This window comes from Ailuropoda melanoleuca, chromosome 1 (assembly GCF_002007445.2).
Source record: "Ailuropoda melanoleuca isolate Jingjing chromosome 1, ASM200744v2, whole genome shotgun sequence".
In the NCBI taxonomy this organism is placed as follows: Eukaryota; Metazoa; Chordata; class Mammalia; order Carnivora; family Ursidae; genus Ailuropoda; species Ailuropoda melanoleuca.
Window position 1 is genome coordinate 123,133,085 of NC_048218.1, and position 20,064 is coordinate 123,153,148.

The window sequence follows — 20,064 nt, forward strand, 5'->3', positions numbered from 1 at the left end:
TGTAAAAGTTACTTAAAATACCAGACTGGCTTTCCCCATTTCTAAACGGAGGGTAACAATATTTATTCCATGGGGCGATTTTTCAGAATTTGATCAAACAATGAGCAGAAAGCAATAAGTGCAGCGCCCAGGCTCCTGATGTCCAATCAAGGACTGCTGTTATCGCTGGTGCTCTCCCTGCACTAACATTCCTCGATGTTTCTCATGGCCCTGACCATTGATGGTCCCTCACCGCCCCCTCCTTGTGGTCAGACCTGTCCCAGCCCTCTGGCCCTTCCCCCTCCCTCCCTACAGCCTCTGTCTCACCAGTACCAGAAGGTGCCTCAGGGAAGCAGAGGCTGAGGTCCTAGTCTGCCCTCTGCCACCAGCCAGCCAGTCTCCTCCCAGCAGGTGCAGTCGCGGGGTCCCCCTGGGCTTCCCAAGCGGGAAGCAGAAGCATGCTGGGTCCCCTTGCCATCCTGTGCGCGCTCCTGTTTCCCGGTAAGTCCTGACTCGCTCCTTCGGGCAGGTGGGCAGAGCTCCCTCAGACTCCTCGCCTTTCCCACCTCACTGCTGTTCCCCTCGCAGGTGGCTGGGCCTGGAACACGCTGGAGCAGCCGATTATGGTAGTGGCGCCCGCGGGCAGCTCGGCCACACTGCCATGCAAAGCGAGCTCCAGGGTCAACTACATCCACTGGTACCGCCTCCAGGAAGGTATGGCCCCCAAGAGGCTCCTCAGAGTAGACATGTCCGGGCCCTATGTGCGGAGGGATTGGGTCCTGAAAGCCGACAAAGTCAACGCCACGAGCGAAGAAGATAGCACCAGCTGCACCCTGTCTGTGCTGAAGCTGGAGAAGAGCGACGAGGGCGTGTACTACTGCGCTGCCTGGCAGGTGCACAGCCTCACACGCTGCTCTGGGCCCTGAGCAAAAAGTTCCCAGACTCCTCGGTCCCTGTGGCTTGTGCACCTACCACAGGCTCTGGGTCTCTGGGGTTGCCCTGGGGTCAGCCCTCAGCACCCAGGACTCTCGCTAATGCCCTCTCCACGGGGTGACTGCACAGAACCCTGGAGGCCCAGGACCCCCGGTGTCCAGGCTGGCACAGACCCAGGGAGCTGTCCTGTCTGGAGGGACTTCTCTGAAGATTGTCCAGCGTGGCGTTTCTGGAGCATCTGGAGCAGAATCTGTGCTGATCACGGCAGGAGCCACGAGCCACTAGCCACACGTGGCTCCTGAGCAGCTGAAATGTAGCTAGTCCACTAGTCCAGGCGGAGATGGGCTCTCTGTGTAACATACAAGTCACATTCTGGGTACTATAAAAAAAAAAAAAAGATGAAATGTCTTCATAGTAATTTCTGTATTGATTCCATGTTGAAATACTATTTTGCATATCTTGTACTAAATAAAAATACTCCTAGAATTTTACTTGTTTCTTTTAGCTTTTTTAAATGCAGCATTTAGAAAATGTTTAATTTGTGCCTACATTTATTTCTACTGAGCAGAGCTGTGGCAGACGGGCGATTAGAATCTGGCCATCTCCAGTGAAGAATAAAGGAATGAAATATTGTGCAAATCATTTCAAGGTTGAAGGACTCTCTGGAGATGTACCACAAAATGAAAGCTGAGATTGGAAGTCACCTGCTGATTCCAGTGTCTAAGTTGTTGGGGTTAATATAGAGCATGACATCAGGCATACTACCTGGCTCGCTAAAATGTAACACGGAGGCCGCTGAAGGCAGGGAAGGTTTCAGAGAAGGGCCTAGGCCTTTGGAATGCGGGGGCCTACGTGACCGCTCTCCCGTAGGAACACCGCGGGGAGTTGCCTTCCCGAAGCTTTCCCGGTGCAAACAGCCGCCCTGTGATCAAAGAGATGTAGGCATTGTCCTCTAGGCTATGATTAGCAGAACTCATGGAACACGCAATTAGCATATTGTATCTTCCCCCTAAACAGATCCTCCCAGTTTCAGCAAGACCCCACGTCACACACCGTATGCTTGAGAAACAGTGGTAAGGATTTGTGATCATCCTGAAGGACCAATAAAAGTGGGAGCAAAGAAGAGCAAAGGGCCTTCGCCTCTGAGCGTTGACCCCGGTTGCCTCCTCCTCTCTTTCACATCAGTACAGGGATTGCTGGCCATTCCTGGCAAGTGGTGACCCCGACATGATCATCTTGCAATAGACCGGCCCCCACAAAAACGAGTAGTCTCAAGCTGTGAGTTGGCATCCGCTCGAGGCCAAGTTGGGGGAAGTTTCAGGCTTGGGTATTTTTACGGAGAGAAAAGTTCTCAAAGAACTCCAGATATGGGGCAAAGCCTCTCTCTGGAACAGAGACAATATATTAAGGTTTTAAAGCAACTCTTAAAGGCTACCATTGCTACTATAAATGAGAAACAGCTCCTTAAGGTGAGCGGGGCCTCTGTGACGGAGGACCAACTTCAGGGATGGTGAGAGGTTACTGAGCAGAACCCTTGGTTCCCTCACCCAGGAACTTCAGATTAGAGTACGCAAGCCTTTCTGTAATTGTGCTAGGGGACCCGTACTAAGCCGCCGCCCCGCCCACTGCTAGTTAGTCTGCAGTGGAAACTTGGTGAGCAGAAGCATGGAAAACGATCTCACTGACTTCTCAGCACCCTCACGCCCTGGCACGCCTGGCACTCGGCTCCTGTGGGGGGACAGGATCCTCAGGCAGGTTGATGCATCAGCCCTGGATGAGCCCGGGGCCCCAGCCCTCCACTTCTTGAATGCTACTCCATACGGGATTTGGGGGCTGGATTCCCTGGATCTCTGCTCACTCCTCTGTAAAGTAAGGTTGTTTAATTGCCACAATTATGTGACTGGTTTTTGTATTAGAGCAAAATGATACCAAAAGGATGTCACTATGTTCGTTCTCTTCTTATAAAGCTAGTCAGCTTCTTGGAAAAGAAAAAGAGAAAAGAAAAAAGCAAAAAGCTATGTTACTTATCCTCCAGCCCCAAACAGGAAAACGCCTGCTGTCCTATGTGGGGAAGACATAAAAGCTCTCTGAGGAGGTGTAACCTGAGTTAAATGCATTTTCAATTGAAAATTCAAGTTTTCTGTACAACTTAGTAGATTGGTAAATGGGATTACTGAAAGTCTACATGTTCTGAAGGAAATTGGTCCTTCAGATTTACTAACTCTGTCTCCTTGAGCTTCTGTTTTTGCACTGGGAGATTCATATTTAATACTTGCCTGTCTGGGAAAAAGCCTAACCAACACCCCTACTGTCTCCTGAAGGCATGAGTGAAGGCTAAGACCTCCAGCAGGTGCAGGAAGGGGTGGGGAAGGAGGGTCGGTAACTTACCTTTGCTCTGTTTGGGGATGTTCCTTCATGTGTCTCTCCCATTTCCTAATACCCTGAACCCTTTCCTCTCAGTGCCTGACTCCACAGAGGAGTGATGCTGAGACCTGACTGTGACAATTTAGTTACAGAGAAATTAGCAAAATAGGAAGCCCCTGTCATAAGAAGTCTTCCCAAGTCAATGGAAATCTCAGTTTTCGACATGGGTCTGTAGTGCCCTTGAGTTACAGGCTGAGAGGACAGTGGCCTTGTGCCAGGAGCAAACAACCCCTGTGTGGAGGGAACAACAAGTCGCATTTGGAGTCATTTCCTCTACCTGTTCTCCTTTTGGCCAAGGTGAGCTTCACAAAGGACACGTTGGCCACACACGGTAGAGCTAAACCAGCCAAGTGTTGAGAGATGATCACTGAATTCTGTGCTTTTCGGGGGATGAACTTGGTGAAGGCAAGCACGTAGATTATTTGCAATGCTTTTGTTCTTCTGTTAAATCGGGGCTTCTCGGGTATTTGTCAAGTTAACAAGTCATCAACACCGAAGCAGAATAAAATAAGTAACTTACTTAATAATATGATGATGAATCCGATTCTGTGTTCTTGATGTTCTTTTGTACAATAAACAAGTGTACAGAAGTGGAAGAATTCCAACTCTTAAAAAAGAGACTAGAGAAATGCCTGCTACTTTCATAATGTCAACTAAAATCCAGCCTCTCACATTTGTTACAACGGATCTATCTTTTCTGTCCTTCCTTCCTCTATGTTCTTACCACCAGTGAGTCAACATTTAACTGTATCAGTCACAGGCTGAACACTCCAAGCTTCAGTCATTCTGTTGTCTTTATTTCGTTAACTTGTACATTGAAGTTACAGAGTAATTAGCAAAAATCTGCAGCTATATTCTGAAAGTGGTAAAATTAGTATCTGCAGACCATGGGTGAACAGATCTCTTTGATCCCTTTTCTTTGGTCAGCCAAAGAAAAATAATTAATGTATATGTAGAGAGTTGAATGTATAGTCATTCTCTCAAGGATCTCAGTTAATATGAAAATAAATATAAGATAATGTTCTGATAAGGATATAATAATAGCTATTTTTTAATGAGAACTCCTTATGTACTAGGCGCTGTATTAAGCACTTTATATACTTGGCATGTTATGTCTCTGTAATGGTGGAAAGGGTGGCTATTAATTGTAACCTCACAGATGTCACTCTAACCTTAATATGCCCAAATGTCTGGTTTGACTTAATTACCTTTTGGAATGAATAAATGGAATTCATATGCATTTAGCTCCATTGGATGCCAGATAATGAGCTAGGTGTGTGTCCAGAAGCTTATGTGATCATCATAAAAATCCTGCAAATAAACCCATTTCATGGAAGAAAGAATTGATGCTTAGAAAGGAACAGAAATGTATCCAAACAAATAGTGCATGCTGTTTCTATTGAACTGTTGGACCACTTTAAATATCCTTTGTGCTTGCTAACTTTTCAAGAGTATACTCTGTCATTTGTGAGCAAGTACGGGTTGTCCCAGACCTGCTCCCCAGCCCTGATCAGGACAGTATGAGTGGTCACTCAAAAGGCCATGGCTAAAGGGTCATAGTGGGCACAGATCCGTAAGATTTCCTTTCTTGACATCTGCCCCCAGAACACTTCTGCTAGTGGAGTGAAAAAGGCTAGGGAAAATCACCTATCTTCTCTTCATGAACTTGCTTTAGCAGGAAGTATCATCGGTCAGCTACATGGAGAGAGCTCAAAACCCCAAAGCCAGGCTTAAGAGTCTGATGGTTTGGAAATTTGTCTCTGGCATAGTTTTTTGGTTTTTGTGGTTTTTTTTAAGATTTATTCATTTGAGAGAGAGAGAGAGAGCACACTTGAGGGGGTGGGAAGAAGGGGAGGGGCAGAGGGAAAGGGAGAGATGTCAAACAGACTTTCTGCTGAGTGCAGAGACCAGTCCCAGGGTTGGATCTCAGGACCTTGAGATGATGACCTGAGCCAAAGCCAAGAGTTGCAGGCTCAACCGACTGAGGCCCCTAGCTGCCCCAATCTCTGGCATAGTTTTATTCTCTCACATACATAATGTCACCTGGAGCCCTTCCTCTGTTTAGGCTAAACCATGACAAATAGCACCGATCAAAAGGTTAACCCCTTTTTGGGTTAATCATGAGATAGCAAGCTTAAAAGTCAGATTAGACTGAAAAAGAAAATGATTTTCTAAATTTCCAAGTGTCACATTTATAGACTGGCACGCAAGCCTGCGAAACCAGGAATACAGAATTTTACTAGAAGTACTAGATGCAAATAAGTGGCGGTGTGATGTCGGCCAGGTTAGCACGCATCCCAAGTGAAAGGACTAGCGCTTACGGCTGGGTATTTGACCCTGTATTTGACGGTGGGGAGAGAGTAAGTGAAGTTTCCTTCTTGTTCCCCTATGTCTGAGTTTCTTACCCCAGAGAGGATAGAAAATTCTTCAAAAGAAACCCAAAACACACGGAGGGAGAGTCTGAGAGCATCTGGCTGTGTCAAGCTTCTACAATACGGACACGGTGGAACTCACCAACAGTGGGGGCATCTGCAAATATCAACCCAAACCAGTGCTAATTTCCCCACAGTCTGCGTGCATAGGAGACCCCCACGCCTCTAAGAGGGTCAAGGTGCTGCGGGAACCAGAGCAGGCAGCAGCCTGGACTCAGATGAGAGCTGCGGGGCAGGAACATCCCAAGGCGTGTGAGTTAGCAGAAGTGCGTTCAGGGCTGGTTATTGCACAAGCCAGTTCAGAGGAAGACGGAAAATTCCAGAGACCAGGACAGGAAAGGGCTGGTAGAAGATGGTGGGAAGTTTGCAAGAACGAACTCTCCTCCAGCGTGTAGTGATGTCATCCTGGGATGAGTAGGAAACCGAGAAACAGAAAGGATGAGGAATGTGCTGAATGAGACTAAACTATCCTGAAAGAGGCTGTTCCAAATCAGAGGGAATGATTTTAAATTGGTAAGGTTAGCACCTCCCTCCAATATCAGAATGAGGAAGGGATGACATATGTAAGTTCTCAACAATAATGACACTGCCTTCCCCTGCAACACACCCGGAGTTACAGCCTATTTGTGTGACCAGTGTGCCCTGCTCAAGGGAGCCTGTGTGAGGCGGCACAGTGGGGACCAAAATCTGTCCCGTGTCCCTTCCCCTCCGTACCCAGAACAGGGCTGGGAAAAGTCAGCCTGCAGAAAAGTGCCTTTTTCTGTGCCCCGTTTTAATTAGTAAAAGGAGCTTCTGTGTTACGGGAGGCCCTGCTCAGGAGGCTGCAACTACGTGATGTTGTGTGGACAAAATACAGGTTTAAAAAAAAGTTAATCCGTGCAGATTCCTGACCCTAAAAAAGACAAACTAGTCTACAAAAACAACTGCCAAAGAATCAATGAAAACACTATTGTTTGAATCTAGTAACCAGGCCTTAAATTCCAGAACTTGGAGAACTGACAGTTAAGAGAAATGTAGTAAAACAGCAAAATAACGAAAGCCGGCCTTTGCATAGACCCCAGGGGCCCTGGACTGTGGGGTCAGAGGAGGAGGTCAGCTGGGGCATCTCCAGAGCCGTCTTCTGTGGAGCAGAGATGCTCCCACCCCAGCGACTGGTGTGAGATGATGAGATGAGAAATCCAAGATGCTTAGCACCCAGCCTGGAGGAAGGACTCGGTAATATACAATTCTTTTTTTTTTATTTTAAGATTTTATTTATTTATTTAACAGAGATAGAGACAGCCAGCGAGAGAGGGAACACAAGCAGGGGGAGTGGGAGAGGAAGAAGCAGGCTCCTAGCGGAGGAGGAGCCTGATGTGGGGCTCGATCCCATAACACCAGGATCACGCCCTGAGCCGAAGGCAGACGCTTAACGACTGCGCCACCCAGGCCACCCAGTAATATACAATTCTTGTAATTACATTCCACTTCTGTCTCTATTTCTTAGTATGAAATAATTGGGACAGTCAATCAAGAAAAATCTTCCTTGATTTCTGCAATATTTCTATCTGCACAAGATGGGCCTGTGTCTGTGTCTCTGTCTCCATTTCTGTCTGTCTCTTACTTGTGTCTCTGTCTCTATCTTTATCCCTGTCTCTATCGTCTATGTCTGTATCCATTTACTCCTGCCTATTTAACTATCTGGAAATGGGCTGGTGGGATTGATGTTGACACAACCTGACCAATATTCTCCAGACAAATCAGATACCTCAGAAATTTCTTGGAATGGTGGCCCCTGCTTGGCCCTCTATTTTTTCCCCTGACACCAGCAGTCACACACATCTAACAGTGATCAGATCCTGTGGCCATCAGGGTTCTCAGGTCTCCACCTTGTCCTTGAACGCAAAGCCTGGGTAGACAAGATGGCCAGTTACAAGCAGTCATCTGTCCTTTCCTTTGGGCCAATGAGTTAGTTATTCTTTCCTCTGTTCAGATTATTTGTGAGCGTTAAGAAATTATTTAATGGTCTCTCTGAATATTCCTGAAGAAAACTCAGTTTTATTCTCTCTCTTTCTCTATTTGTCTCTGTCTTTCTCTCTCTCTCTCTTCTCTCTGTATCTGGTTAGTAGCCAAAATGACACAACCAGAAACATCTATAACCATAGTAAAAAACAGGATAAATACAACATGTATAGTACTCAACATTGCCTCTGCTAATTTAGCCATTAATTAGTATCAAAAGAAATGAATCAGGCTTTGCTCTCTTTTCTCTCAAATAAATAAAATCTTAAAAAAGGGCGGGGGGAGGAACGCCTGGTTGGTTCAGTCAGGTAAGTGTCTGACGTCGGCTCTGGTCATGTCTTGGGGTCCTGGGATTGAGCCCCATATTGGGCTCCCTGCTCAGCAGGGAGTGTGAATCTCCTTTGCCCCTTGCCCCCCCCTCCGTGTGTGTGGTCTCTCTCCTCAATCAGGCTCCGGGGCATCTGATATGTATTTGGTCTCTTACAACACCTGCTCAGAAGCAGTTAGAAGAGAGAATAAATAGGCAAGATGAGAGATCTGTCTCCTTCACTGTAATTCTTTTTACAAAGTCAACAGAACACAGTAGATGAAGCCACGTACAAATGTACAAAGTCTTAGAGGAGCCAGACAGTCAGCCCCAGGAATCTCTCTTCAGTTCTGGACTCTCACCCTTTCCACATGGGCAACCTCAGCCCCAGTCCCAGCCTCAGCTTCAGCCCCTTCCCTGCGCTCCCTGACAGGTACCTCAGTCCTACAACAAGGGGGAAAGCAGCAGACAGCCACCAGCTGTGCCTGCAGGATGCCAGCCTTCCTGCTGCATCTTCCCATGGACCCTATTGCCTCCTGATGACAGCTGCTATCTGGGGTTGTTGAACAGCCTGAGTGAGTCCGGGACCATCAGTTCTTTGTCCTGAGATTTCCAGGGAATGTCTATGGTTCAGGCTGCATAAGATGGGGCTTGAAATGGAGAGAGGGCACATGACTGTGGTCATGGACGTGACTGTGCGGGCCAGGCTCAGCACCAAATGAAGGAAGATGAACGCAAGTGCTGCTGGGATACAAGCGCTCCCACGTAAGACCCTTGTCTCTGGTGCCTGACCTCGCCAGGGTCCGCACATGCCTCGTCTCTAGGGCAGCCTCCGTACACACTTGCTGAATTAATCTGTGAATCAATGAATCTCAGGAGGCATTATTGAGGAAGCACACTTAGAGTATTTCCTGTAATGAATCCTAAGCATACATTCTGGAACCTTGGGAGAAATATATATCCACAGACACCTCTGTAAATACAGACATACATACATATACGTGTATACATATTCTTACTACATAGTGGTATATAATATATATTAATAAGTACATATGGAAGAAATAAAGTATCTTATTTAAGAAGGTGGATTCCAGACATAGATCTCTGGTACACATTACTGTATGTCACTTACATCAGACCTTTGATAAAATGCCTGGTGTGTCAAAGCCTCCATTTTCCCATCTGAAAGATGGGAGCAGTAATACAGGAACGCACTTACTAGGCTTCGTGAAGGTTAAATGAGATAATAGAGCCAAAGTGTGTGTAACATAGTGCTTGCCATGTAACAATGCCCTCAACACTGTGAGCAGATGCTATGAGAAATAAAATCCCCATTTTCTGAAAGTGTTTAATGAATAAAAGATAAATTCTGCTTTTTCTTCCCTGTTCAATAATGTCCTCAAGTCCGATGAAGCCCCCTGCTATTGTCCTGCTGGGATCTCACAAAGAAGGGACCTATGAGAAAACTTTCTCCATTACTAACCCTCAATTCCTCTCTCACTTGAGCAGCCACAGCAGACCCTTTCCTGGTCTTCGTCACGGGTTCATAAGCTGTTGGAACAGGAAAGGCCCTTTGAACAGTCATAGCCCAATGCCCACACAGCAAATGGGGACGTGGGAACCCAGGGATGGCGAGTACCTTGTCCAAAGCTGGTTATCCACAGAGGCAGGGCTACACGTGCATTTCTGAAGATCACAGAATAGCTTCCGAGAGGCTGCGTCTTTCAACATACCAGAGAACTGCCTTTGTTTTCAAATTTTAGTTTTAGTATAAAATCCATTTTTCCATGGGAAATAGAATTCTACAAATTTCTTCCTTTATTCCACGAAAGTATTGTCAGCACAGAAATTATTTTCTCATTTTGCATTGCCTGGTAAAGATTCGTGTTGCCAAATGATAAAAGTGGCTTCTTAAAAAATGGAGACCATTATTCACATTTCTCAAGTATATTTCTGTTGGCCTGTTTATGTTTTCAGTTACTGAAACATATCCTCTGTCAGAAATATGATCCCAAATTGCTAATGGAGCAGGCCTGGTGTTCGTGAGAACAGAGGGCTTTTCTTCTGATGCATCTCTGAGCAGTTTCATACACTTGAACACCTGGAAATTAAAACCTCTTAATTCTCTGAACACTGTTCCTGGTAATTTAGAAAAGTCGTTGGTTCCTAGCTTTTTTTTTTTTTTTTTTNCTTGGCTTTTTTTTTTTTTTTTTTTTTGCTTTTATCTTTTTCTTTCCTTTATTCTCTTTCTTTCTTTCTTTATTTGATCTTATCATTTACATTTTCCATCAGCACTTTTCCATGATTACTGCCTTCATAGAAGACACTTTTGTCAATTAATGTGAGGAAAACATACAAAATACCAGATGCCATGAAGCCTAGAGTGAGGATTTCCAAGGGAACCCAGAAGATCGAATTGCCCGTACAAGGTTTCTACCGGCTGGTCCTTCCGTGAAGCTCAGGAGAAGGCTGACATTTTACAGAACCTGTAACCAGGCTGGACCAAGATATTTGCAGAAGGACTAAGCTCATAGTAACTCCCCCTGGTAAGTAACTTCTTCTATTTTGATCCTGTGAATAAAAAACTGACAGATGCTTTTTAGAAAAAACAATGTGACGGGGCGCCTGGGTGGCGCAGTCGTTAAGCGTCTGCCTTCGGCTCTGGGCCTGATCCCAGCGTTCTGGGATCGAGCCCCACATCAGGCTCCTCCGCTAGGAGGCTGCTTCTTCCTCTCCCACTTCCCCTGCTTGTGTTCCCTCTCTGCTGGCTGTCCCTGTCAAATAAATAAAATCTTAAAAAAAAAAAAAAAAAAGAAAAACGAAAAAACAATGTAAGGTCACCTCAACAGGTGGATAGTAATTTTGAAGCTACTGTTCATTATATGCGGAAACAAAATTACTTTGTATAAATGGTTTATTTACTTCTGGGCTTGCAAGCAGATTGAAATTCTACTCTTAGAAAACACACACCGCAGAGAAGGCTAGATTCAGTCTTGAAATTAGATATTTGTAGGACCATGTGTGTGCAATACTAATGTAAGTTATTGGTTCAAGATGCTTTTCTTGTGAACCCTCATTTAAGTGAGAAAGACTTATTTAGTGCTCCATTTTTTAATGAATAGAGTTCCTTTCTCCAGTAACCTGCAAAAACGTATGATAGCTTTTGATCTCGAAGAGCATTGCAAAAAATTTAGCTCTTACAGTGATGACATCAATACATCCCACTTCTTCCTCTTTTTTTTTTTTTTTTAATTGCACTTACTCTTTACTCTAGCTTCTTAGAGGGTAGGCTGAGGCAAGTCAGAATTCGTGTTATTATAGCTCTTGTGATAATTGCCTGGAGATGGTCCAGCTTAATGGATTTGTGAGCTCAGTAAACCATTTCAGTTCCAGAGCCCATGAAAAGAATCTGTCTGCATGCCTTTACATCCTCATTTGTTCCTTTATTGTCTCAGCAAACATTTACAGAAGACAGTTTCTGTGCCGTACTCTAGAGATAAAAAGGTGCACGAAACACAGTCCCAAGACACAATACATCTGTAGTCTAGTGGATAGGCAATCTAGACTGTGGCTTGATTGGGTCCCTTGTTTTTTGGCCTGGGGCTGCCGGAGACACAAAATGTCTTGGATTCATGAACTCTTAATTTATGTAATACTTACTCCTTATAAAATCCACATATTTTACTTACTGGAAAATGTGATAAAGGGGCTCCAAACTATTCCATTAAAGAGAATAATAGTATTAGCCAATATTTATCAGGGCCAGCTACCATATTGAATAGCTTCAGGGCCTTACCTCCATCCTCAACAGCCCTATACAGGAGATCCTCTTACTCCAATTTCACAGATAAAAAAGGACTTCGGGCTCAGAGAAGTTCAGTTATTTGCCTAAAGTCAAATGGCTGGTTATTGCGGAAAAGTTTGGGACCCAGTAGAGACTCGTCCTTTCAAAGAGAATGGTTTAGACCATGATGTAATATTGAGAAATATTAAGCCATATTTTTAATTCTGAATATTTACTCTTCTTTCGAATCGACTCTTTAGTTGAATGCGTAACTAGTAATAGTTCATAATTTATATGACTCCTCAGGCTAAAAACCCTGCTTCTGCTTCTGATCATGGCACTAAAACTGCCACTCTTCCTCACAAGAGATCAAATAAGTCATGTTGAATACGCATTTATTAAATTCTCATTTTCTCATTAAATAATTATGCATCTATTAAATTCTCACAATGTGATACTTAGGGTATTTCTATAAAATAGCAAGTCCTTCTGACACCACGCCATTCAACCTTCTTTCTGTATTGGCATTAAATTTGCTGGGAATGTGGAAGCTGGCAGAACAATGGGAGCAGTTGTCCCACATGCAGGACTCAGCTGCAGAACTCAGAGCTGTCTTTGCACGCCTGCTGGGACAGCTGCAGAGAGACCAAACCAAACAGGATCCTCTAATGGGCAGCTCAGGATTGTAAATCCATACCCTGGAACTTGCTAGGGTAATTTCAAGTTCAAAGGAACAGTCTTTCAAGAATAAATGGGTTAAGAGAACATCGTCAAGATTGCAGACTGTGTAACAATTCATCTGGCCCACTATCAATGGGAACTGGATCCTGGAAAGAACTTATTTTATCATCATAGTCAAACCAGATACCCACCCCTCCACACATAGAAGTAAAATAATACCTGTAAAAATATTGAACACTCGTTTATTAAATACTCATATATAGTATTTCTTTTTTTGTTCCTCTCGGAAAATTAAAGAAATAATAACTGTAAATTATACCCTTTATAATAAAAGAAGTAACATCATACGAGAAAACCCTTGAAGGAAGAGATTAGAAGGTTCAGGAAAATGGTGAGGAAAGGTAAAATCAGACTCTCCAATGTGTGTGAGTGAGATGGAAAGACAGACCCAAGCTGTCCAGGCAGAGAGGGTCAGTTCATCCATTCTTGACTATGTTCGTATCCAACTTGATTTTGCTTGAGATTCATCTTTGTTTAATGTTAGCAAGGCACATATTTATATATTTATATATAAAAATGTACAGGCACAATTTCAAGAGGCACACAGGGAGATTTCTGTAAAAGCTTTTCATACAGTGGGTTCAGTATAGCTGGAGTGACTGGGGCATCAAAGTGTTTGGTCCTGGCACACAGCTCAGGGTTACAGGTAAAATTAAATTCTTTCATCCTTTCATATAATTATACACAACATGATAGATTCATAATCAAAATTCACATTTTGCTCTACACCACACTCCTCTAATAAACATTTTTCAGAACCCCTTGAATTATATCTTGCCACCATTATCTAACTGAATTGCTAGAATTTACATTGACCATGTAGTCACTGGAAAAAAGGGGACCACAAAGTTGCTTCTCAGTTTATGAATTCATTCATGCCTGTGTTCACAACCACCAAAGAAACCAAAATATATCATTTCTTTAATTTTTTCCAATGTTTTTCCAGAATTGCGAAAATTCTTTGAAATCTTTTAGTTGACTAGATCCTGCAGGCTAGAAACAGCCCTGTGAGATGTTCTCCCTCTTCCAGATAAAATTCCATCTCTAAGGCTAATGAAGAATGAATGAATTTACTAGCCTGAATTTAGAAAAAAACAAACCCAGTTTATGACATTCTTGGATATGTTTCTATCATGTTGTGTATAATCATTCTGTAGCAAATTTTGAATCACTGGTTATGCTTTCTTAAAATTACACAAATAATACATGATGATTATGGAAAAAATTAGAAAGGGAAAGAATAAAGAAAACACTAAAGTTGTCAACGGACACGACTGTTAACATTTAATATATTTCCATCCATGTAACAATATGAAGTGGCTATTGTGAGGATTAAATGAAATTAACTATGGAAAGAATTACCAGGAAGTTGGGACATGGTCAGCCATCATAAATATCAAACCTCCAGAATTCAAATGACCACCCACTGGAGTTCTTTATGAAATCAGGAGTGCAGAAAAATGTATTAATTACCATGTAGTCTACAGATCATTTTAGAACAAATGGTCAGATTTGCAGAATACTTTCAATTTCTAAGGTTCACTGTTACCCATTTATAAAAATAATTAGGATGTAGTAAGCATTACCTCAGATATGGTTAGCCTGGATATAAGGTGAACTCTCATTTTTGCGTACAAATACCTGAAAGGTTTTGCAACTTGAATATGTAAACTTATAATGATATAAAATGAAATATTCATTTATAGTAGTTTATAGCTTTATTGGATTATACTTACAAATTTAAAAAATACCAGTTGAGAAATGTTGCTTTTTTTGCCTTTACATTTCTTTTTTTTTTTTTTTAAAGATTTTATTTATTTATGCGACAGAGATAGAGACAGCCAACGAGAGGGAACACAAGCAGGGGGAGTGGGAGAGGAAGAAGGAGGCTCATAGCGGAGGAGCCTGATATGGGGCTCGATCCCATAACGCCGGGATCACGCCCTGAGCCGAAGGCAGACGCTTAACCGCTGTGCCACCCAGGCGCCCCTGCCTTTACATTTCATTAAAAATTTTGTTCAGACTTTTCACATACATCTAAAACATCTATTTCAGAGCAAATTTATGAGTCATCGCAGGGTCTGAGTGTCTGTTTTCAGATCCCTATATGATGCTATCTTATTGGAAGAGACAATTATCCACTTACAAAATAAAAGAATAGCAAGGTTTATATTTATTGATTTGTTCTATGTATGAACAATGTAAGCATAAAATACAGAGACTTTAGTCCTAAGTAATGTTTACTAAATCCATATTAAACTTCTTTATTGTATTTTACCAGTGCTGCCTCTAAAACTAGGATTAATTGAGTTTATTTCAGGTTGATATCTTGTCCAAGTAGCATTGTTTGAGGTAAATAGAGTATTAGAAGTGCATCTATTAAAATGAGAAATTACCCAAGGATTGAAACCTAAGGAAACCTTGTTTCATGAGGGATAATGCTGGGAACAAAAACTTCATGTTATGCTCTGGCATTTCGGTGTTTTTGAATTCTGAATGTTTTGCGTCTACGTTGCAGATCAGGATTTGTAAACATCTCCCATTTTCCATGTCATCTTCAAGGTAGACATTACTAAACTATCAAGCTCTGGGGCAGAAAAAGAAACAAGCTGTAATGCACAAACTATTTCTCACTTTCTTAATACCGCCTATTTCCAAAATCTACTTAAGAAGACCTAAACTAAAACACACAAGTAGATTTAGGCCATGTGATAAAAACAGAAGCTCAAAAGCACTGAGGAAAGCAGAAGAAAAAAGGTCTGTGATTTTCTAGCAGGAAACACAGGGCAAAATTTTATGTTCAAAGGTAGGAGGAAAGTGTAGTGGAGCACATCCTTTCTATTAACGGATAAAATGAAACACATCAAATTTTCAAATATGTGTTTCCCACCATAAAATGAGAAAAGGACTTCAATGCGAGTCCTTTAGGAGGAATGTGAAGTGAAGGAGTGGGCATTGGCTTCCACATCCACTTTATAAAATGGAAGAAATGGTCTTTAGCAGACACATTTCATGCTCCCACTGCATCATTACTATGGGCACCATGACATTTAATGTCATTCCCAGGTGGTGGCCTTCAGCAGACCTGGTCAGGCAGGTGACAGCCTAGTGGTCTAATGTGATTATGGGAGGCTTGGAGGACAAGGCAACCGGGCATTGCTGTTGTCATCCCACCATGAAGGTTCACTGTAGGAGTCTCAAGCCAAATGGCAAGAGCTGGAAGGAAGTCAGTTTGAGGTAGAAATTTCTAAAGAGAGCTTGGAATGCTCATAGATTGTGCTGTTGGTGGGAAAAGTGCCTTTTGCTTGGACAACACAGGTGAATCAGTTCCATGAAGTGACCCCATATTACTGGGCTTTCCTAGCTTCCCTTTGATTTTTTTAACACCAGAAGTGCAGTGGATAAGATAAGACAGGTGATTGCCTTAACTGGTGTGTGAAACCACATTTTCCGTGATGATGGTTCAGAGGGTTTCAGACATAGTTGAGGAAAATAGGGTGCACATGAAGGAATGGGTCTCCATGCTCGATTGACATAGATCTAATTGTTACCCCCAAATACTGCATATCCACTAGTAAGGGAAGCTTTGGTCCCATGAGATTAAAATGTCATGTTGGAGCACACAATCATCACAAACAAATTGGTAATAATAATGGTAATGATAATTACAATCTCTCATTTTCATAGCATGTTTAGATACGGAAATCTTATGGAAAATTTGTATACCAATCCTTCCAGTAAAGGTCAGCATAGACAATATGTGCAAACACTGTAATAGGATCTGACCTTGTGTCCGTGTGGACTTGCGTGAAGTGTTCATGTACAACATGTGTAATTGTCCTGAAAGTGTTTTCCCTAAGAATAAAGTTGATCATGACAGATAAGTTTCAGGAATTGATACATTTCCTTTTCTGATGGTGAAAAGGTGTGGTCACAGAGCCCGGGCTTTGGACTCAGACTGACCTGGAGATCCAGCTCCACCGCTTGCTGCTTATGTGAACTTGGGTGATTATTCTCTGGCCTCCGGTTCCTAATTCATAAAATGAGATAACAGGATGTATTCAGAAGGGGTTGTATGAAAATTGAACGAGAGACTGTGAATAAAGTACTTGGCATGTGGTCTAACACACAGAAGGTGCCACAGAGATGTTGCCCCATTTCAAATCTAAAGGGAGAATTGTATCCAGTGTGGAGAGTGGTTTGTAGACAATCATATTGACAGAGCAGAAATTCTTCCAAGGACTCAGCTCGACTTGTAATTGCTCCAATGGAAAGTTACCTTACTGTCCACTGATACACAACAAACTTGAATTTAGAGGTGTTTATTTCTGTTGAATGGATTTTTTCCCTCATTGGCAACAAAAAAAAAAAATGAAATTAAAATGTGTTTTTTTAATTTTTGTAATTATCTTGTATACTTTAAATCTTAATCCTTTGGTAGCATCTCTAACAGAAACAACTTTGGGCTTCAAGCTCATACTTAGTAGCAAAACAATTAAATGTTGAAAATGTAGTTAATATGTACTTAGAAATATAGTAAGAGATATAGTTACTATTTTTAAATATACTTAAGAATGTCATAAAGTTGAAAGTCCTATTGAAATATGAAATACCTATAATTATTTATTTAATAAAAGAAAAATGAGAAGAATAAAATAGAAAAACTTTCAATCAAGATCAACATACAAGTTTGAAATATCATACTTAATTGAAACTGAGGTTGACATTTGATAAACTTATATAGAATTCATATTGCTTCATCTTCATAAAATATATGCAACTGAGGCAATTTACCTCAAAATTATTTTTATTATATAAGTGTATTTTTTTTTAAGATTTTATTTATTTATTGGACAGAGATAGAGACAGCCAGTAAGAGAGGGAACACAAGCAAGAGGAGTGGGAGGGGAAGAAGCAGGCTCATAGCAGAAGAGCCTGATGTGGGGCTCGATCCCTTAACGCCGGGATCACGCCCTGAGCCGAAGGCAGGCGCTTAACCGCTGTGCCACCCAGGTGCCCCTATTATATAAGTGTATTGAACTAGTTTATTTATTGTGAAAACTGTTTCTCTTTTATGCATCATGAAAATGATTTTGGCCATAAAACACACTGTTAATAAGCTTAAAAAAGAATGTTGAAAGTAAAAACATGTAACATAATTACCCAAGAATACAAGCACTAACTATACATAATCAAGTACATGATTTAATGCTCAGTTAACTATCACACTGAGAAAGTTATGGAAGTTCAAGTTTTCTATCCTGAGAGGAATGAAACTTCAGGAATCTAGCTAAGGAAAAGGGACAGGAGGTAAGCATAATGTCTTACTGTCCAGAAATTTTCTTTAATATGATAAATCAGAAGTATTCCTATAAAAACCCAACTTCCTAAGATGAAAACTACATTCTTAAACGTATTAAATGGAGACAATAATTATGTAAATATCATACAATTAAAAAATTAATCTTATTTCAAATACCATGGCTTTTAAAATAAGAGCAAAGCATATGGATTACTATTATAATCAATAAAATACTATTTGCACTACAAGCAAGATGTACAAAGTTCAAACAACCACTTGTGAACTAATTACATTTACAGCATGAATAAAACCTTAGCATTGCTTGCTTACTGATTTAGTATAAAAATCAGGACTTTGTGATACTGGAAGAAATTCTCAATAATTTTTTTTTCTTTTCTTCTCAAAGGAGAAATCTAAATTCTTCCTTTCTTAAGAAGTTGCCCAAGAAATTATTATTCTAACTCCAAACTAGCCCAAAGAGAAAATGAGTAAAGCGTTTATGTTTCACTTGGAAATAAAATTTGAAATGGTTCTAGTATTTATAATTTCAGTTACTAAATTAACAATAAATGCATAACCAAGGAACATTCCAGCATTCAAGTGACATGTCCTTGAAAACCATGATGTTTTGTTATATAATTTGACATTATGTCTAAAAGAAACTCTAGAATCATAACTGTTAACATTACACCCATTAAATATAACTTTATTCAGCAGGTGAAATCAAAGAAAATTGTGGAGTAAGACAACTCGAGAAGCCTCCCAGGGCAGATTCAATATTGGAGGGAGATGCTGAGAGTCAAAATACAGTTTCTTCTTAGTCATGTTTCAAGTTCAAATGAAGTTCCAATGTAAAATGTGCTTTTAGTGAATATTCTCTAAAGCAAAACAGTTGCTATCAGTGTACTACTTGATATTTCTGAAAATAATTTTTAAACAGATGGTTTAGAAGTATCACCACTTTGCTTCTAAATTCAAGGCATTATAAATAATTTGGAGGTGCAGGTTTAAACCTTGCCCTACTCAAAATCCTGGTGTGGTTTAGATGTGAGAGCAAGATGTTCTATAAAATCAGAAATCAAGGAGAAGAACTCCAGTATCAGAAGTGGGCATGAGATCCATATTTGAAGCTAAGAGGTCAACTTGACTTTGGGCAAGTTACATGACCTCTTGAGCCATGGAAACTAAAAAAATGAGCACCTTATAACCCACTGTGGATGAAAGGCCATGGTAAACACTGATTCTATAGCAATTTTCCTTCCTTTTACTGTGCTGGGTGGTTCCAAAGCACACAATGTTTGTGTTTCTCTGATAATATTTTAATTGTTATTACATTTTCTCCCACAGATGAAAGTCCTGATGAAGACATGTCTCCCAAGCCCACAGTTTTTCTTCCTTCAATTGCTGAAAGAAAAATCCATAATGTTGGAACATATCTTTGTCTTCTTGAGGATTTTTTCCCTGATGTTATTAAGATAGATTGGAAAGAAAAGGATGGCAAAAGAATTCTGACATCCCAGCAGGGAGACACCATGAAGACTAATGACACATACATGAAATTCAGCTGGCTGACCGTGACTGGAGCATCATTGGATAAAGAACATAAATGTATCGTCAAACACAAGAGTAAAAAAACAGGAATTGATCAAGAGATTCTTTTTCCATCAATAAACAAAGGTATGTGCGTATAAACATGAATATAATCTCTCAGAACCCTTTTTTTCAAAGGGAATATCCCACCTTTTCTGTCAAGTATTCATGGAAAACAAACAGAAATCTTTCTTTAATGTTGTTGCCTTTAATGGTCTCATAAATGTCCTTAAAGTGCGCTTAAAAGCAGGCGTTCTCCAATTAAACAGGTGGGGCATCTCTCCAAAGGAAGCCTCCAAAAGGCCATAAACAGAAGTCTGCCAAGTTCATGGCCTTAGAGACACCCCCATATCTACCTTCAAAGGAGGGCTCCAAGACAAGCCCCTCCCAGAGTTGATGAGACTGGGTGATTTCTGGCAAACTGGCAAAATCTTCCCTTGAACAGCCAAGTGGAAGTTCTGGTAAATACTAGGGCCCGCAGAACCAGTCCTGAAAAAAATGGCGAAGCCAACCAAGGGTGGAAACAGAGCAAAATCAGCTCCTTCTGAATCACTCTGTTCACAGTGCC

The 20,064-nt window shown here is 41.5% G+C and overlaps 1 protein-coding gene across 7 annotated transcripts in view; it reads left to right on the top strand.

The window, feature by feature from the left end:
- The first annotated feature begins 336 nt into the window (after positions 1 to 336).
- Positions 337 to 20,064, top strand: part of LOC100476605 (T-cell receptor gamma chain C region C10.5) — a 30,180-nt gene continuing 10,452 nt past the window's right edge. For 2 of the 7 annotated variants that reach the window (XM_034665944.1, XM_034665979.1), the window contains exons 1-5: positions 337 to 480; positions 568 to 874; positions 8,906 to 8,910; positions 13,185 to 13,250; positions 19,254 to 19,583. In XM_034665944.1, the coding sequence (XP_034521835.1) occupies positions 438 to 480; positions 568 to 874; positions 8,906 to 8,910; positions 13,185 to 13,250; positions 19,254 to 19,583 (751 nt within the window). In that variant the 5' untranslated portion in view covers positions 337 to 437. Of the gene's footprint in view, positions 481 to 567; positions 876 to 6,247; positions 6,251 to 8,905; positions 8,911 to 13,180; positions 13,251 to 19,253; positions 19,584 to 20,064 lie in introns of all 7 variants that reach the window. The other 5 variants (XM_034665953.1, XM_034665968.1, XM_034665961.1 and 2 more) reach the window with 5 other exon arrangements.